At 38.4% G+C, this 18,994-nt stretch overlaps 1 protein-coding gene across 50 annotated transcripts in view; it reads right to left on the reverse strand.

Annotated features, from left to right (window-relative positions):
* The window catches only part of TTN (titin), a 313,395-nt gene that overhangs the window by 79,962 nt on the left and 214,439 nt on the right, over positions 1-18,994 (reverse strand). For all 50 annotated transcript variants that reach the window (XM_039339406.1, XM_039339428.1, XM_039339419.1 and 47 more), the window contains 31 exons: positions 18,659-18,937; positions 18,152-18,560; positions 17,931-18,055; positions 17,561-17,827; positions 16,710-16,979; positions 16,161-16,463; positions 15,761-16,063; positions 15,165-15,352; positions 14,964-15,078; positions 13,320-13,604; positions 11,621-11,772; positions 11,375-11,522; positions 10,836-11,013; positions 10,620-10,741; positions 10,190-10,477; positions 9,808-10,104; positions 9,323-9,509; positions 8,074-8,189; positions 7,688-7,987; positions 6,976-7,275; positions 6,774-6,879; positions 5,254-5,450; positions 4,537-4,842; positions 4,159-4,437; positions 3,399-3,698; positions 2,999-3,301; positions 2,108-2,482; positions 1,712-2,014; positions 789-1,088; positions 398-694; positions 10-294 (listed from right to left, as the gene is read on the reverse strand). In XM_039339406.1, coding sequence (XP_039195340.1) covers positions 10-294; positions 398-694; positions 789-1,088; positions 1,712-2,014; positions 2,108-2,482; positions 2,999-3,301; positions 3,399-3,698; positions 4,159-4,437; positions 4,537-4,842; positions 5,254-5,450; positions 6,774-6,879; positions 6,976-7,275; positions 7,688-7,987; positions 8,074-8,189; positions 9,323-9,509; positions 9,808-10,104; positions 10,190-10,477; positions 10,620-10,741; positions 10,836-11,013; positions 11,375-11,522; positions 11,621-11,772; positions 13,320-13,604; positions 14,964-15,078; positions 15,165-15,352; positions 15,761-16,063; positions 16,161-16,463; positions 16,710-16,979; positions 17,561-17,827; positions 17,931-18,055; positions 18,152-18,560; positions 18,659-18,937 — 7,683 coding nt within the window. The remainder of the gene's footprint in view (positions 1-9; positions 295-397; positions 695-788; positions 1,089-1,711; positions 2,015-2,107; positions 2,483-2,998; positions 3,302-3,398; positions 3,699-4,158; positions 4,438-4,536; positions 4,843-5,253; positions 5,451-6,773; positions 6,880-6,975; positions 7,276-7,687; positions 7,988-8,073; positions 8,190-9,322; positions 9,510-9,807; positions 10,105-10,189; positions 10,478-10,619; positions 10,742-10,835; positions 11,014-11,374; positions 11,523-11,620; positions 11,773-13,319; positions 13,605-14,963; positions 15,079-15,164; positions 15,353-15,760; positions 16,064-16,160; positions 16,464-16,709; positions 16,980-17,560; positions 17,828-17,930; positions 18,056-18,151; positions 18,561-18,658; positions 18,938-18,994) is intronic.

An 18,994-nucleotide genomic window follows, 5' to 3' on the forward strand; every position in this document is an offset into this window, starting at 1 on the left:
ATTTCTTACCAAAGATTTCTGCTCTGGTTGCAGCAAATTTGGAGCCACTCTCGTTAGTTGCAGTAATCACGTATCTTCCATGGTCTTTTCTGAGTGCATTTTTGATACTTAATACTGATGAAGTGCCAACATTCTCAATCACCACTCGGTCCTTGTCAATTTCCCCATCCTCTAAAGTCCACACTATTGTAGGATGAGGACGTCCAGTTACAGTGGCAGGCAGTGTAAGGGTTTGACCTGCCAGTATCTGAACACCTTGTTTGACAGAAACATCTAGTTCCACAGTAGGAGGTTCTATAGTCAAAAAAAGAAAGAAAGAAAGAGCATTGATTATTTCATAATGACTCGTGTAATTATTTCACACAAGAATTTATTTCAAATTAAAAAAAGATAATACCTTTAGGTTCTGCAACAGTTACAGGTTCTGTTTCTCCAGGAGGCCCTTCTCCAGCAATATTAAGAGCAGTCACACGAAGTTTGTAATCAGCACCTTCTCTAATTCCTTTAACTAGGTAGCTTAGAACCTTAACTGGTTTCTCGGTGCAACGGGACCATTCATTTGAACCCAGAAATTGCTTATAAACATGGTATCCAGTGATGTCTCCACCTCCATTGTATAGTGGAGCTTCCCATGCTAGATCAATAGATGTTGAACTTGTATCAAGGATTCTTGGAATAGGTGGGCCAGGTGGTACTGAGGAAAATAAATACATAAACCAATATTAATAGATAGTAATTTAAAGCTCCTTTATCTTGACCAATGATAACTGTATTTATAAAGAACTTACATATTGGATCTTGCGCAATTTTAGGATCTGATGGGGGGCTAAATTTGCCAGGACCAGCTGCATTTTCAGCACAAACTCTGAAAACGTATGTTAATCCTTCCAACAATCCTTCAACTCTTGTTTCCAGAGCATTCACACGATCTTTATTCACCCGAGCCCAATGAGTGCCATTGATTTCACGTTTTTCAATCCAGTATCCCAGAATGGGGCTGCCATTGTCTTTAGGTTCATTCCATTTAACCAACATACTACTGCTGGTAGGCTCCTCTACTAAAGGTTTGTCAGGTGCATCAGGAGGACCTATACACAAAGAAAAAAGCAGATTTTTAATGCCAGAACACATGTATTTAAAATTTCATGCAAGAATTTTATTTGACAGATAGAGTATTTACATTATTTATAAAATGTTCAATACAGTCCTACAGAAATACATCAAGGGGGTTTATTTCTGAGTAATAAACTATAGGATTATACTACAAATTTCAAATAGCTATGCTGTCTTTTCTCAAAGTATCTTCTATTCGGAATGTCGGTTGCTAACCGCAATAGAATTTTACCAGTGGTTACCATGAAAAAAAATATCTATGATTTCCACACTATTTATTTTCAGATAAGTCTCTCGATTTCCCACCAATCTAGGATGGTTTTAATTTAAGAGAGAATGGCTTAAGACACTCTATTTAATCTATTCATAAATTAACCTTCCCTCTTCTGAAAGGATTGAAATTGCACTAGACTAGACCTTTCTTTTGTAGATCTCAGGCATAAACCCAAAATGAGGCTTCCATAGCAATACATAAAACAGAAGTGGAAGGCCATCTCTGAATCAAAGTTTTAAAATTAATATCGCTACAAAAATGTGGCAATATGCGTTTTTTTTGAAGGGAAATGATGCACCATTTCTTTTAAGGCATAACACTTACCAAATGGATCTTTAGCTACAACAGGTTTGGAAAGAGCTGGTGGTCCAGGTCCTACTCTGTTTTCGGCTTTCACACGGAAGACGTATTCTTTTCCTTCAATCAATTTAAGCACATTATATTTGCAATGCCTAAGTGTGGAAGTGACTGTGACCCAGCCAGTTTCAGTTTTTGCGCTGTCTTTCTTTTCCAAGACATAATTCAGTATTTCACTACCACCGTCATCAAGAGGAGGATCCCATTTGCAAGTTATGGAATTTTTTCTAACTTCCTCGAAAATAAAGTTGACCGGAGGTCCAGGAACATCTATTTTTAAAACAAAAATAACGATTAACTCTTGCATGTATCACAACATGTCTTTCAAATAAGAAACTGAGTAAATTATGTACAGGGACGTACCTAAAACATTGACTTCACAGGAAGCTTTAGCTACCCCATGGTCATTTTCAACTCGTATAGTGAATGTGCCATGGTCTGCTCTGAGTGAGTCTCGAACAACCAGAGAAGACTCTCCTTTTTTACTGTTGTCAATGCTTAGCCGCTCAGGTAAGGATAACCGGAAAGGCTCGTCCTCTTCAGCTTCACCTTTCTTCTTCCTGGAAACCTTGATGACTCTCTTCTTAATTTCTTCCGGCCGGATAATTTCATCATTCCATAACCAAGCAATTTCTGGGTAAGGTGAACCTGAAATCCGTGCATCTAATGGAATATCAGCACCTTGCTTCACTTCAAGGCCAGCCTGCAAATTAGCACTAAGGGAGACTTTTGGAGCCTCTGTAACAATAAAAAAAAAACACAACCCAACGTTAATTTATGTGTGACAATTACAGTTAGTCCTCGACTTACAACAATTCATTTAGTGACCACTCGAAGTTAAAACGTTACTGGAAAAAAGTGATTTATGGTCTTTTTTCTCATTTATGACCGTTTGCAGCAAGCCTGGGGGGGTCACGTGATCAAAATTCAGACACATGGCAACTGACTCACATTTGTGACAGTTGCAATGTCCTGGGGTTGCCTTCCGTAACTTTCTGACAAGCAACTTCACTGGGGGAGCCAGTTTCACTTAACAATCGTGTTACTGATTTAACAACTGCAGTGATTCATTTGACAACTGTGGCAAGAAAGGTTGTAAAATGGGACAATACTCACTTAAGAAATGTCTTGCTTAGCAATAGCAATTTGGGGGGGGTGTCAATTATGGTCATAAGTTGAGGACTACCTGTATAGCATAATATCATTTTTATGTATTAACAATGAATAAGGAGAGAAAAAAAGTGTAAAACGTACCAATAGGATCTACTGCTTTGATTAAAGGAGTAATATTAGATGGTTCACTAACTCCTGCAGCATTCTCAGCACGGGCTCGGAACTGATATTCTTTGCCTTCTTCAAGATCTTTTACAGTATAAGTCAAAAGAGGCACTAAATAGTCATTGCATCTCTCCCATTTATCTCCTCCTTTAACCAGTTTTCCCAAAACATAACCCATAATTTTCGTTCCTCCATCATACAATGGTGGTTTCCACGTGAGCGTTACTGACTTTGATGTCGGATTATGAGTCTCAAGATCAAGAGGTGGATCTGGTCGTTCTGTGTATTGAAAATTTAAAATTAAAGAAATAAGCAGAAGGTATGGGGAAAATTACAATTTCACTCTAAGCACTTCTTCGTTAACATATAAACTTACGCTTTGGGTCCTCAGCAATCACTGGATTTCTCAATTCGAGGTATTCACCTCCTCCAATTTTATTGACAGCTTTAACACGGAAATAGTATTCAGCATTTGGAATAAGATCCTTTACATTCCATGCCAATTTGTTTTCACCAGACATCACCGGTATGTATGTTCTCCTCCCAGCTTCTCTTCTTTCCAACACATAGTGTAATATGGGAGTATTGCCATCAAATTCTGGTGGTTCCCAGGTAATTTTGCATGAGCTTTTAGTTACTTCACTTGCCTTAATATCTTTGCATGGCCCAGGCAGACCTAGATGAAGGTACATACAGGTTTTAAGTTTGAAAAATATGCAACAAAAATTCAAAGAATGTGAAGAATATCCCTACTTGTGATAAATGACATGCCTACCAATTACAGTTCCTTAGAATAAAAGACAATTCGGCTATTTATTTGATCTCCATCATATCTAGAATACCTAGATAACATTAAAGTTGGCTTACGGCAAGTACCGTTTTCACACCTTATCTTTCTCGTCTTTCCTATACCTTCTCCTATTGGTATCTTATGATTTATCACTTATTGTTTGTATCTTATGATTAATGATTGTAACTATGATTTATAATCCATGACCTATTACTCTGTTTTTGTATGTATGCTGAGAGCTTATGCACCAGAGACAATTTCCTTGTGTGTAAAACAGTGCTCCTTGCATTGGCTCAGCACTATGAACCGAATGTAAATGTCTGCTAACAGAAAACAACCCATTTACCTATTACTTTGACATTCACTGTGCCAGTAGTTGAACCCAACTTATTCTCCAAGGTAATGGTGTAAACACCGGCATCTGCATGGACAGCATTTGTGATTTCCAGCAAGGCAGAGGTGTAGTCGCTCTTCATGGTGGTTCTTTCGCCCACTTTAAGCTCCTTCCCGCTTTTATGCCATGAAATGGTTGGAGAAGGAACCGCTCTGAAGGGAACTGGAATACTTAACTTTTGACCTTCCACCACAATAATATCTGTGGTTTTTATATCAACAGTTGGATTACCTATTTAAAAAATAGAGAAAAATAACCTCAATCTGTGTTACAGAGCAATTTTATTGTGGCTGTATGTTTTATGACTGCTTTGGAGAGAAATATACGTACAATCGGGATCTTTGGCTACAACGTTTTCTGAAATGTCTGAAGGTTCACTAGCTCCTATAGCATTCACAGCTCTGACTCTGAGGATATATTCCTTGTCGGGTACAATGCCTTCTTCTGCTTTGTATTTCAAGTCTTTGACCGGCCGAGAATTTATTCTCATCCACTTTTCAGTTCCAGCTTCACAGAGTTCAATATTGTATCCAATAATAGGACTTCCACCATTTTTCTCAGGTGGTTTCCATGCGATGGCAATGTGTTTTCTGCTTGCATCTGTTACGTGCAAATCCAGAGGTGGTGAAGGAGGACCTGTCCGAATGGAGAGAAGTGTATTAGTTCCCATAAAACTGTTTGACCTAACTTACCATATATTCCGGCGTATAAGATGACTTTTGAGAGCATCGAAACAGCCTCTGAACTTGGGGGTCGTCTTATACGCTGAGTTGCCTTATATACCGAAAATAAGGTAGTTTCTGCCATATAAGACGACTTTCTAGGTATGCAACTCGGCATCGATCGTCTTATACACCGGAAATAACATAGTTTCCGGCGTATAAGATGACTTTCTAGGCATGCGATTCGGCATCAATGGTCTTGCGACTCGGCGTCGATCGTCTTGCGACCCGGTGTCGAACTAGAGGGTCATCTTATACGCTGGGTCGCCCTATACACCGGAATATACGGTAATCTTTTTACATTATGGTTTTTATTCTAATTTACTTGTGGGGTCTTCAATAGCCAGGATGTCAGTTGGTTCACTGGGATGACCACAGCCAGCTTCGTTTTCAGCACGAACTTGGAACTGCACCTCCGTGCCTTCAATGACATCTGTTACTCTGAATTGACAGTCAGGTCCAGCCGTCTTGCCAGCTTTCACCCAACGTGTGCCAAGCTTCTCTTTCTTTTCAATAACATATCTGTATTAAGAGGAATGGTATGGAGTTATGCAATGAAATCAATTTGAGACATTGAATAAAAAACAAAATTGAAATGTACCTACACTGATTATTTGTTGCATCACTGGTGTAATACTTATAGTATTCCATGCAAATAATAAACCTCAGAAGCATTTGAAGCAGGGGTGTCAAACTCGCAATATCACGTGACGTGTCACAACATATTGCAACTTTTTTGCCATTGCCGGCAATGGGGTGGGCCAGGTTTCAGCATGATGCATCTGGCCCGTGGGCCGACAGTTTGACACCCCTGATTTAAAGGATGAGCTCAGTTTCCTGCTGTGTTCTTTTCTGATGTGTAATTTGCGTTCATAAATCTTTGCCCGCTCAATTTTTTTACTTTTGTGAGCAGAAAACTGGTTACCTTGAAATGGCTTGATGTAATCAGTGAAGTGAAATGTTGACTCCAGAAAGTCCCCAAAGGGATTTGGCCAAGGAGGAACTGAGAGTTGAAGGAATCTAAACTCTCATTTGTTTTGGGGGACAAACTCAGACCAATTATTTGAATGACCTGTATCATGAGTCTTCAAACTTGGCCCTTTTATGACTTGTGAACTTCAACTCCCAGAATTCTGGGAGTTGAAGTCCACAAGTCATAAAAGGGCCAAGTTTGAAGACCCCTGGCCTATATGACTTTTTTCACCACTTGAAATAAGTGGCATAAGGAGAAGGATCCAGAAAGTTGTCAGGAAGGGAATAGTTATACACAGCTCTCCATCTTCATTGTTTCCTTTCCAAACTGCAACTAATAACTAACCAGGCCTTGGATTTTTTGGAGCACTGCAGCACTGGAGTCCTAAACGAATTGTTCTGCTACTAGTTCTATCACCTTATCTAGCAAATTAATAGCATTCTTACCAAACTTATTTTCTAAGCATCCTGTTTGTGATTCAATTCCTTTATGTCATCTTACTTACAAATTACACCACTTACATAACTTCTAAATTGATTTTTTCCTTTGAATACAGATAACTAACCTGACCCTACATTAGAATGCATATCAAAAATTATCATATCCCACTTCTCTCAATACAGAGCATATCTTTATCACTTGGGAAATGGGTATCTGTCTCTATTGATTACTCAACATATTTCATGTATTTTCCATTCTTCACCTAAATTTCCTACTGGTTTGTGGGAAATGGGTGCTCTGAATATATAAACTTTATTAATTCCTCTCCAGTCATATATTTTTAAATGGTTTTTTTAACAGTAACACTTTACACACAGCAAATGTAATCTCTACACAAATATTGTCCAATATTTCTTTATTAATAGCATTACCGTTGAATTGGCCTGCCACCGTCATTCTTAGGTGGTTCCCATTTTAAGTCAACGTGTCTCTTTGTCACCTCAACTGGTGTAAGGGCATATGGTGCTCCAGGGGTAGCTAAAATAAATGAAATTCATATTAGATAAACCAGAATTTTAGAAACAGGAGCTAGCTTGTTGCACAGAATTTTGAACATGAACCCAGAAAACTTACTGAAAGTGTCTTTGGCTAGAACTGAGTCCTCAATTTCACAGTAATCGCTCTGCCCCACTGCATTTTCAGCAGCCACACGGAATACGTAGAGAGAGCCTTCAGTCAGAGGTGTCACAGTATATTTGGTGTCTTTTACTGTGGTATCTACAGTCTGCCAGCCTTTCCGGCGCACATCCCTCTTTTCAACAATGTAGTTTGTAATAGGAGAACCCCCATCTTTTTCTGGCACGGTCCATTTAAGGTCTGCAGTGTTTTTAGTGATATTAATGACTTCAAGCCATCGTGGCGGTGAAGGGGGATCTGTGAAGACATTAACAAAATGGTTTTACTTTGGAAAAAAAGCAAGCAGGGGGTTAAAGGCAATGTCTTTGTTCATTTCCATTAATGTCTTTATAAATCACATTACTGCTGAACTGGTCTGCCGCCATCATTCTTCATGTTTTTTTTTTAAATGTAGCTTTATTGAAGAAATTTTTAACGAGTTAAAAAAACAATATAAACAGTAGAGAAGAAACAAAAGAAGAAAGAATGGTGAACAAGAAAGAAAAAGAAATAAAGGATTAAAAAAAGAGATAATGGCTTCCATTTCTTTTTGAAAGTAGTTATGAACGCATTTCTATTTTATCCTTTTTCCAGGATAAAGGCAAGCAAGTTTTTAAAGTGTTCAAGCTCTGTTCAGCCTCAAGCTGGATTCTCAGGAGGAGTTACTTACTTAGCCTTTCCTTGCACAACACAGGATCACTGGGTTCACTGGGTTCACTTTCCCCAGCTTTGTTCACAGCTCTTATTCGGAAAGAATATTCTTGTTTCTCCATAAGTCCTTTGAGGAAATGTTCTGTCATGGGGACACCTTCGGCCACTCTCACCCATTCATCTGTACCAGTCTTTAACAGCTCCACCACGTAGGATTCAATTTTGGCACCTCCATCATGTTCTGGTTTTGTCCACTGTAGGAAACATGTCGTCTTGGCAACATCCTTCACCGTTGGTTTCCCAGGAGGCCATGGTGGATCTGTACATAAATTGAACATTTAGATCTGGCGGGCTAACTTTAAAACAAGAGTTTAAATTATATTATCAATCTAGGTTAATTTTTACCAATGGGATCCTTCACTAAGATGGGCTCTGTGGGTTTGCTTGGTTTTCCTGGCCCAGCAAGATTCTCTGCCAAGACTCGGAACTTGTACTTCTTATGGTTTGTAAGACCCTTTACCCTGGTAATAATGAAAATATATATATATTTCAATGTTCATTGAGCAGTAAATATTATTAAACATATGTACTATGTTGCTGTATATCTTTTCACAGATGTAAATAAAAAACATTGAGAAGTTCTTGGTGCTCTCTGAGCTTGGTTGTTTGCTTGCAGATGTTTCATTACAAACACAACAAAGCTCAGAGAGCATCAAGGACTTCACAGATCAAACCTGAACTACATCTATTCTCATCTATTGAAACATTAAATACATTTACATCTACCATATAAATATTATAAAGAGATGACTTGTGGAAGAATGCTTATGTAAAGCTTTCTCATCCCAGGATTTTTTTTTGCCATCACTGAAGCTCAATACAAAATCTGTAATCAGATAATGCACATGAATATTGTACGTTGCTTAATATTTTGCATATTTTGTATATTGTTTAATATTTTAAGAAAGCCAAGAATATTAGGTGATATTGTCTTGCTATTTATTTATAAAATGAGATGCTCTTAATTGCCTGTGTGTGCTTGTGTGTTTGTGTGTGTCTGTGAAATACAATTTTTCCTGTCTAATGACATAATAGCATTCTCTCCACTTCACTTGGAAGATTGGTGAAACCTGAAGGGCAGATAAAAGGAAAAATGATGGGCAGGTAGATGTCTTTCCTTTGGTTGTTAGTCTGTACTTTAAGCAGGACATTCACATTTTTTTAAAAAAAGCTTACTATATACATATTCCACTCATTTGTGAGCTAATATATAGGACCCATGTGTGTTATTTTAGAAAGGAACAGATTCAACACATAGTTCTGAATGATTTAAATGCTTTAAGTTACTAGAAAGCTAAAATGTCCAAGAGGTTCCATTATCAACACAAATCCTCTTGAACTGCTTCAGTGACAGACAAACATCAGTTGTTACTTTATTACCACACCAGTTGTGGTTCCTACATTGCAGAGAAGATGACTATGGAGAGGATTTGTGATATATATTGCCACCAGCATATGAGGATTCAAGTGATGGGCAGCAAGACAATTATTTGGAGCTAATAACATATTTCATACATAATACTATATCAAGTATATGTGTTTGTTTTTAATTTGAAAATATGATTTTTCTTCTGTAAGAATATAATGATCTTACTTGAATGTTGCATCTTTAACTGGTATTTTATTGCATCGTATCCATTTATCTTGATCAGGGTCAAACCGTTCAACCCAGTACCCTGTGATAGGACTGCCACCATCTTCATCTGGTTCAGTCCAAGTTAATGTAACAGAATCTTTAGTGATCTCAACAGGCTTTAAACCTGTTGGAGGACCTGGTGTATCTGAACCAAGAAATACAAAGTCAAAATTAGCGGTCACGTATTTGTAATTTCAATGCAGATGGCTGCTGCTACTGGCTGTTGCTCTGCCAGGAAAGCTGCTCATATTAACTCCCCTGATGCATTGACACCTTCTGCAAAAATTAGCCCCACAGTATCAGCAACCTCAAAAATGATGGGGAGGTGATGTGGTTCTCACAAAACGATTCACTGGTTGGAGTGGCTGCTCCCCACTGAAATAGGTTCTATATGACCAAAATACAGAGATAAGTGTCCTTGCCTTTCAGATGAACAAACTTACCGAATGGATATTTAGCAATGATAGGATGGGATAGTGCTGGTTCTCCAACTCCATACATGTTTTCTGCACTGACTCTGAAGATATATTCTTTAAGGGGTGTGAGCTTTGTAACTTTGAATTTTGTTTCTTTGATGGTAGATGATAACTTGTGCCATATTTCACTGTCTGCAGCTCTTTGCTCTAGAACATAGTTTGTGATTTTGGATCCGCCATCATCTCGAGGAGGATTCCATGTCAAAAGGCAAGACACGTTTGTTATTTCAGACACATCGAAAGCCGCTGGTGGACCAGGTTTATCTGTGGAGACATAACAACAGTTTGAGTTTCCACCTCAGCTACGGAATTAGGAAGATGCTGAGAATTAATCACAGAAATAGCATACCTAGAACATTAACTTCAACAGTTGCTGTTGCCCGTCCACTGGTATTTACAGCTTCAATAATATAGGTGCCGCTATCGCTCCTTTTGCTGTCTAATATTATTACTGTGGAATGGCCAGGTTTGGTTTCAATGGAGATCCTTTTGTCAGGTCTCAAGATATTTTCTGCTTTTGTCCAGGTAATCCGAGGTTCAGGCTTTCCAGTTACCCTTGCAGGCAGCTCTATTTTAGTTCCAGCTTTGACAGTGATTCCAGCCAGTAATTTCACATCTAAGAAAATCTCTGGAGCCTCTGATTTACAGAGAATAAAAACAGCATGAATAAAATATGTTACCCATCTAACAGCTCATTTCATATAATTGTACACCCTCCCCCCAATATTTTCAGAAATAAAAATTATATGTTGCTATAATATAATTTGGCAACTAATTACCCATTGCGTCCACTGCCTGGATTTCATCTGTGGGCTGGCTTGGTTTACTGGCTCCTTGTCTATTCAGAGCCTTCACCCGATAAGCATACCATTCCCCTTCGTTAAGTGGTGCCACTTTCATTCTGTTAATCAGAACACCATTTCAGTTAATTAATAGTATCATTAAGTGCCATAAGAATCATTTGTAAAAGAATTCCATCTACTGCTGCTACTTACTTGGTCTCAATTACAGGTTCACCACAAGGCTCCCATTTGTCAGTGCCACGCTGGCACTTTTCAACTATGTAGCCTTTGATACGTGAGCCACCATCATATTTAGGTGGGTCCCATGTAAGGAAAATGGACTTAGATGTTGGATCTCTCCATTTAACATTCTCTGGTGGATCAGGAACAGCTGTAAGAGGGAAAATGTGTTGTCTTATCGTTGTGGGTGAAGTGTGAATGGAAAGAAATGTTCACTTCCACTTTGTGGTATCTGGATTTTTTTGTGACCTCCCCTGCTACTTTCCCCATAATAATCTTCCACAGTTATTATTCTGTTAAGTCCTGCAGTCTAACAAACAGCTTTTCCAAATATGCAGATGGATATATTAACTAGGAGCAAGTTAGAAAGCCTGTGGTGCCATCAGAAATGTATGCCTTTGTAATTTCCTTTTTCAATGGGTTTGTTAACTGGCAACATTTAGCCTGAGTAATTATACAGAACATGCAGAAATCCAAAATTATTTAGAACAACTAATAAAAAAAAAGCTCACTAGCAGGTGCTGTCATGTTAATTGGCTCATCAATGTAAGCAGGCTCTCCTGGTCCACATTTGTTGCAAGCTGAAACTCTGAATAAATATTCTTTGCCTTGGGCAAGATCTGGGACAATAAACTCTTGGTCAAGAATCTTGTCAATCACCTGCAGAAACAAGACACTCTTTTTCGTATCGTAGCCCAGGATATTTCCAAATTAAAAAACTGACTTTAGTAAAAAATATTTTTTGGTTCAAAACATACTTTAATCCATATTTTGCGGCTCACTTCACGCTTCTCGATAAGATAGCCAGTCAAAGGGCTTCCACCATCATTTTCAGGAGGTTCCCATGTTAGTTGCACTGTGTTCCTGGTTATTTCTCCAATTGTTAGCTCTCTTGGTGCACTTGGGCAAGCTGAAAATAAATGCTTATTATATTAAAAACCTATAACACAGCTATACATATATTGATTAATTAATACTTATATACCACTTTAATCATTAGTGACTGAGTAGCTTACATGCCAAATACAATAATCAAATTTAAAACCTAATACAACACAACACCATAGCAACCATATACTATGTGACATGGGAACTAATATCTCCACAGAAATGTCTCTGAGGACATCTGTTTATCTGTGAAGACACAGATAAACCTCCAAGTGGCTTCAATGACTTTCTAAAAGAATGCAAATGACCAGCTGTCTGTAAGGAATATAAATCCTTCCATTTCCCACCAACCAGTCAGCGCTGAAGAAGCTTCTTGGATAAGAAATGAAACTTTTTCGGAGGCTGCAGTTGGTTCAGAACGCAGCCGCGAGAGCGATTGTGGGCACGCCAAGGTACGCCCACATGTCACCTATCCTCCGCGAGCTGCACTGGCTTCCTGTGGGTCTCCGGACGCAATTCAAGGTGTTGGTTATCACCTTTAAAGCCCTTCATGGCATAGGACCAGGTTACTTACAGGACCGCATTCTGCCGCACAGCTCCCAGAGACCGGTGAGGTCCCATAGATTGGGCCTCCTTCAGGTCCCGTCGGCCAGACAATGTTGGCTGGCGGGGCCTCGGGGAAGGGCCTTTTCTGTGGTGGCTCCGACCTGGTGGAATCAACTTCCTCCCGAGGTTCGAACTACTCCCCCCCTGCTGGCCTTTAAGAAGGCCGTTAAAACTCTCCTCTTCCGGCAGGCCTGGGGCTGATGTCCCCAGGGGGCCGGGATATGATCGGACTGTTTTATTTTATTGTTTTATCATTGTTTTAACTTTGTACGCCACCCTGAGTCCTTTGGGATATAAATATTTGAAAATAAATAAATAAATAAATAAATAAACTTCTTCAAAGAAAAATAAGAAAATCCTGTTGCTTCCTGAAAAAAGCACATTTGGGATCTCCACAGGGACTAAAATTCATCCCACTTCCAAAGATCCTTTGGAAGAGCTAAGGTTTAATGGCATTTCAGAATCACAATAAAGATTTATATGATGATGTTTGAGATGAAATAATTTGGTGAAGGGGCATATAGAAACTGGCTTTAGCCCTAGTTCATCATGCTTTTATATATATGTGTGTGTGTATATATATATATATATATATATATATATATATATATATATGATACAAATAAAATACGAACACCAGGAGAGTATAAATATAAAAATATACTTTACTAAAAGCTGCCTATACCTATAAAATTAAAATTACTTCCAAATATTTGCAGTAGTGCTTAATTCTGAGTATTGCATATAAAATGATATCCTGAATATTTATTTAATGACAACATTTTTATATTTTGGAATTTCACAGTGAAAAAGAAAGTAGAAGATACTGTAATTGAGTGTTTTTATATATATTGAAAGGTGCTGATATTTGTTTGGTCATTTAATGTTGTAAGAGTGTTCATTTAATTTACGACAATTTACTGTATAACAAACATTTACTTAATATTAAAACTGAATGCTTACCAATGACATTAACATCGATTTCTCCTGATACAGACGATACAGGATTGACTAATTTCAAAGTATAAATGCCTTTATCTCGCCGTTCGCTAGGCGTAATAGTCAGTTTTGCAAAGGCAATATTGGTCTCAATTTTCACCCGATCACTATCTTCTAAAACTTTGCCACCCACTGACCATGTGGCCTTGGGAACTGGGTAGCCAGTGATGGGAACACGGATTTTGACTGGCTCTGGAACAATCACTTCAAGTCCATCTTTAAAGCCACTTAAGTCCATTGTAGGTCCAACTGAAAACAAACATACGTTGTGCCAATTAATTTGTGCCAATTTCTATGATAGGCTTAATTTTCATTTACAGCAGCTGTGAAAAGATAGTTGCCATAATTGGAAGTATTATTATAAGATGACTCCTCTGTTTGATGTAAGACTTCTCCCCTCCCCCCCAATTTGATACAATTGCAGTGAAGAAACCTGATAGTAAGACCTGTTCTGCTTAAAGAACAATTTTATAGAAGAATAAGGGTACTATTTATGTGCTTAACAGGCAACATGAAATAATAGCTCTTTGGATAAATCTGAATTACATCTCAGAACTACATGGAAATATTTATCATATTCTCCAGTTCTACCCGGTGATGACATCTGCAAGGAATATTTGACAAGATCTTTGCTCATGGCAAAGTCTACCTCGGGATCTACAGTACATTGTGAATATGTGAAGTAGCTGCAAACGTGTGCCTGCATCAAGGCCTGCCAAAGCCTTGCTTTGCCAGCTATTACCATCATACTCAAAAGAGCCTTAAAGTAGCCCAACTGAACCTCTGGGTGGCTGCAGTAGATTTGCTTACAACAGATGATCTGCACATAGCTCCTATTTTGCAATAAGCGAGACACTGGTGAAGCGGGCACAGCAGCTCCTGCATTTTCTGCATCGCATGAGAAAAGCACATCTTCCTTCCCCTGTCCTTACCACTTTCCACAGAGGAACGATCAAGAGAATCCTGCTGTATAGCAGTATAGTCTGGTTTGGAAGCATCACTGCTTCAGACAGGAAGGCGGTGCAGAGAGTGGTGAGGATGGCTGAAAAAATTATTGTCCTTCCATCCAGGACATAGCATATAAGCATTGCTTGAGTAGAGTCCACAAGATTGTCTGGGACACTACACATCCTCTTCACAACCTGTTTTCTTTGTTACCTTCTGGGAGGAGGCTTCGTGGTATCCGAAGCAGAACATCCAGATTCAGTCACAGTTTTGCTCCATACAGTATTAACCTTGTTAACTCTAAAGCTCCTCCTTCTGTTATGTATTCAAGATGGACAGGGATTAATATTTATATGTTACGTATATGTGAGGTTGTACATCTATACATATGTTGTATATAGGATGTTTAAATGTGTGTTATATATGTGTATACTTTTAGAGCAAGCAACTAAATTTCATTTTTAATGTGTGCCATTGTGCCCTTATCAAAAAATGGCAATAAAGATTATCTGTCTATCTATCTATCTATCTATCTATCTATCTATCTATCTATCTATCCGGATGCTTTAGTTGCAAGAACTTGAGGATTGATTTTTAGTAATAAGCTTATATAACATTTACTTTGAACTGCTGACATGTCAGAGATCAATGAAATTTGCTTACCATGTGCATCATCTGCGGTTAGTGGTCCAATAGCCTCAGCTGGATCTGATATACCAGCAGCATTTTCTGCAGAGACTCTATAATAATATTTAGCTAGCGGTGTCAATCCAGTCACCTGCCAAGACAGGGGCAATTATTGTAAATGACATCTCTGAAAATGTTTCAATGCTTCATGTGCTCCAGAAAGAAGTTACAACTTACGGTATAAGAAAGCTTAGGTGCCAGCTTTGCATTGCAGCGAATCCAGTCATCTGTTCCTTCTTCCCGCCGTTCTATTATGTAGCCCAAAATTGGACTACCTCCATCTTTTAGTGGAGGCTCCCATGTCAGTTTCACGGATGACTTAGTTTGCTCAGAATGATCAAGGTTAATAGGAGGACTTGGTCTTTCTGCAAGACATAGTAATTTGAAAGGTTTAAATATTGGTCCCTTCAAGAAGAATGCACAAAATCCAAAAATAAAAAGATGAAATTGTGTCTGTAGAAATCTCAGACTATTCCTAAAATAGCACAGTAGAACCTGGCCAGAACCTTCTAATGAAATATCCTTCAAGTCTGTTGCATCTTCCTCCGTGAACGTGGAAATTATTTGAAAGAAATTGGCCGTCTGTTTTGAACATGACACTTCTAGTCTCTTATTTTCTCATAGCTAATGATTTCTTAAATCCTAACCCATTTTCTCATATTTCCCCCCTAATTATCTTCAAATCTTTTCTATGCTTTATATGTATTTATGAATAAATAAAATTATCACTGAGAGATACTGGAAAACGATTCTCTTATTGTCTGCATACTAACCAATGGGATCTGTTATCTTCACTGCATGTGTGGATGCACTGGGTTTGCCAACTCCAACTTGGTTTTGTGCTCTGACCCTGAAAAAGTATTCTTTGTTCTCCACAACATCCGTCAATGTGGCAGATAATTCATGGGCTGGCGTAGTCATGGCTGGCTCCCACTTAATTGATCCTCGGTCACGCAGCTCAATCACATAGCCTGTAATTGGAGATCCTCCATCATATTCTGGTGGGTCCCAGGTAAGAGTTGCGCTGGATCTGTTCACATCAGCCACCTGTACATTGAGAGGAGGACCCGGCACCTCTGCAAAATGGAGAGAAAATTACAAACATGTGTTACTTCTACTCTATAATATTTAAACAAAATTAATCTTCTCACATACCTGGAACTATTTTCTTACCAAATCTGCTCTTTGCTTCAACGGGTTTATCTGTTACCACAGGTTCACCAGTGCCGACTCTGTTTTTCGCACTCACACGGAAGAGGTACTCCACTCCGCCTTTTTGAAGGCCAGTTACTGTGTATTCACAACTGTCAGCACGATCAGTTGCCAAAATCCAGGTCTTGCGTTTGATGTCACGCCTTTCCACCACATAACCTGTAATCTTACTACCACCATCGCTTTCTGGTTCTTCCCATGCAAGGCTGACTTCACCATCAAATGTTTCTGTGACTTCCAAGTTCCTCACCGGGCCAGGTACATCTTTAGGGGAAAAGGATGTATTCAATGGAATGGCAAATCTTGAGGCTGATGTAAGTTATATAGCTCAATGGGTTGCATGACTATTTATTTATTTTAATTTCAGTTTTAGCCATCAAATCAAACCTCTTTATTATGAACTTTTAACTATTAAATGAATGCTTTATGTATTAAAATTACAGGTACCGGTGTTAAACTACTATTATAAGGAAAAACTAAAAGGACAGTTTTTGGAAGTTAAGAACTTACTGATTACTTGAACATTAATGCGACCTTCTGCTTTTCCATGTTTATTTTTCAGTATAACTTTGTAACTTCCCTTGTGTGATGGCTTGGCTGCAGGAATTCTGAAAGAAGTACTCTCAGCTGTAGTATCAACAGTCTGAGTGGGTAAGGCTTCATCTTCTTTAAGCCACTCGGCCTCTGCTCGTGGATAAGCATCGTATGGAACTACCATGGTTAATGGCTGGCCAACATCTACCACAAGATCTTGATCGCCTGTCTTTATTCTTGGAGCAGCTACGAAAAATAATAAAAAGAAATTAGCGTTTGAACATAGGTTACAGAAATGATGCATTCAACTGAGTTTGATAAAAGCAAAGCTAAGTGAATCTTGAACTTTAAAAATAATTTATTGTACTTTGTGGTGTTTGGGTGTGTCTTGAACCGCAAAGCAATGGGACCTTGTTATTGCCTTCATAATTCACAGATAATTTATCTAAGATGGGTAAAGTTATCTGCTTGCCCAAATGCAGAGATTTCAGTGCATAAAAACTACATTTATATATTGTATATAAAATCTCAAATAATAATGTAAGATTTTCACACCGCGACGTTCAAGATAACTGATAAAGCCTCCCTATAGAACAAATAAGTGCTAGATATTAATGAAATAGCAATGAGGTATGAAATCAAGACATAATAGAATTGCATAGTGGTACACACAAGGAAGATGTTACACGGTTTTTATGGGAGACAGTATTTTCATTCCCATTAAAATTAAGAATTCTGGAATTAATATTCAGAAGGTGAATTGAAAGATTTTTGTTACATCTGTAAATGATCTTTCTTGGTATGATAAATCAGTTTGAAAGACTTACCTGCTAGTTCTAACTTAGCTCGAGCTTCTTTATCTTTGGCAATAAATCTATATTCTCCTTGGTCACGGGGCCTTATTTCACAGACCTGCAACCTGTGGATCTTTCCTTCACTCATCATTTGATGTTTGTCACCTTGGACAATAATCATGTTGTTTCTCAGCCATTTGACCTCCACTTTATCTTTATTCAGTTCAGCCAAAAAGATGACATCAGCACCAGGAGCTTCATAAATATCTTCTGGTGGGCGGATGATCTCAACAGGAATTTCTGATAGAAATATCCATAAACATGTATTTTATCACTCTATCTTTTAACTTAAAAAAAAGTACTGAGACTTGGGAAGGCACATAAACCAAAATTGCAAACGTACCTTCCACAAAGAGTCTTGCTCTGGATTTCCTGTCATCCACTCCACAGGAATATTCACATTCATCTTCTAGTCTGCAATCTTTTATAATTAATCTGTGTAGATTTCCATCCTTTTCAAACTGATACCTTTAGATCAGACGGGAAAAAAACAGGATTACGCGTTCTGTTAAGGAACAAGAGCAGAAACAAGAGCAGAAAACACATGGCTGAAGTAGCACTTACTTTTTGCCTTCTTTTATTTCACGCCCATTTCTGTACCACTTCACAGCTGCTTTCTCTTTGGAAAGCTGGCAACTAAAGACAGCATCATCAAATTCAGTAACGGTTTGGTCCTGCAAATGTTCGATGAAATCAGCAGGTGCTTCTGTGATAATAAGCTCTGCAACAGATTTATCTTGGCCGGCAGTGACAGTGTATTCCCCTTCATCTATAAACCCGCAATCTTTAATAATAAGGGAATGCTTGTATCTGTCCACTTTGTATAAAATGCGGCGGTCAAAAGTGACTTCTTCACCATTCTTTGTCCAGGGAAGTTTTACATTAAGACGGTTAACTTTGCACCAGAAGGTGACAGATTTCTTCTCCATGGTTTCAATGTCTTGAAGAGGTTCAACAATTCTGAGATCCTCCTCTGTGGTGAGAGATTAATTAAATGTAATTATTTTATGTTTTTATCTAAAGTTGGGTATGACTGATATCCCAGATCATTTACTAGTGTAGAGCACTTACCAAGCACAGTTAAATTAGCAGAGGACTTGACATGTTCTCCTCGAGGATTTGTTAGTGTCACCGTGTAAACTGCCTGGTCATTCAGATGAGCATCTCTGATCCTTAGAGAATACAGTAAATCCTTGTGGACCATGATGTATTTTGCGCTGTCATATATCGGTTCGTTATTTTTGTACCATTTAGCTTTGGCACCTTCTGTATTAACTTCACAGTTGAAGACAAGCTCTTCTCCTTCTTTAACAGTTTGGTCTTTCAGTGGAATAACAATCCTGAGTTTTTCTGTAAATGGAATTAGTGCATCATTTGTAAGCTGCATACTGAACCATACGATAACAG

The sequence above is a fragment of the Crotalus tigris genome, unplaced genomic scaffold (genome assembly GCF_016545835.1).
Source record: "Crotalus tigris isolate CLP2741 ecotype Arizona unplaced genomic scaffold, ASM1654583v1 scf7180000017733.2605024, whole genome shotgun sequence".
Taxonomy (NCBI): domain Eukaryota; kingdom Metazoa; phylum Chordata; class Lepidosauria; order Squamata; family Viperidae; genus Crotalus; species Crotalus tigris.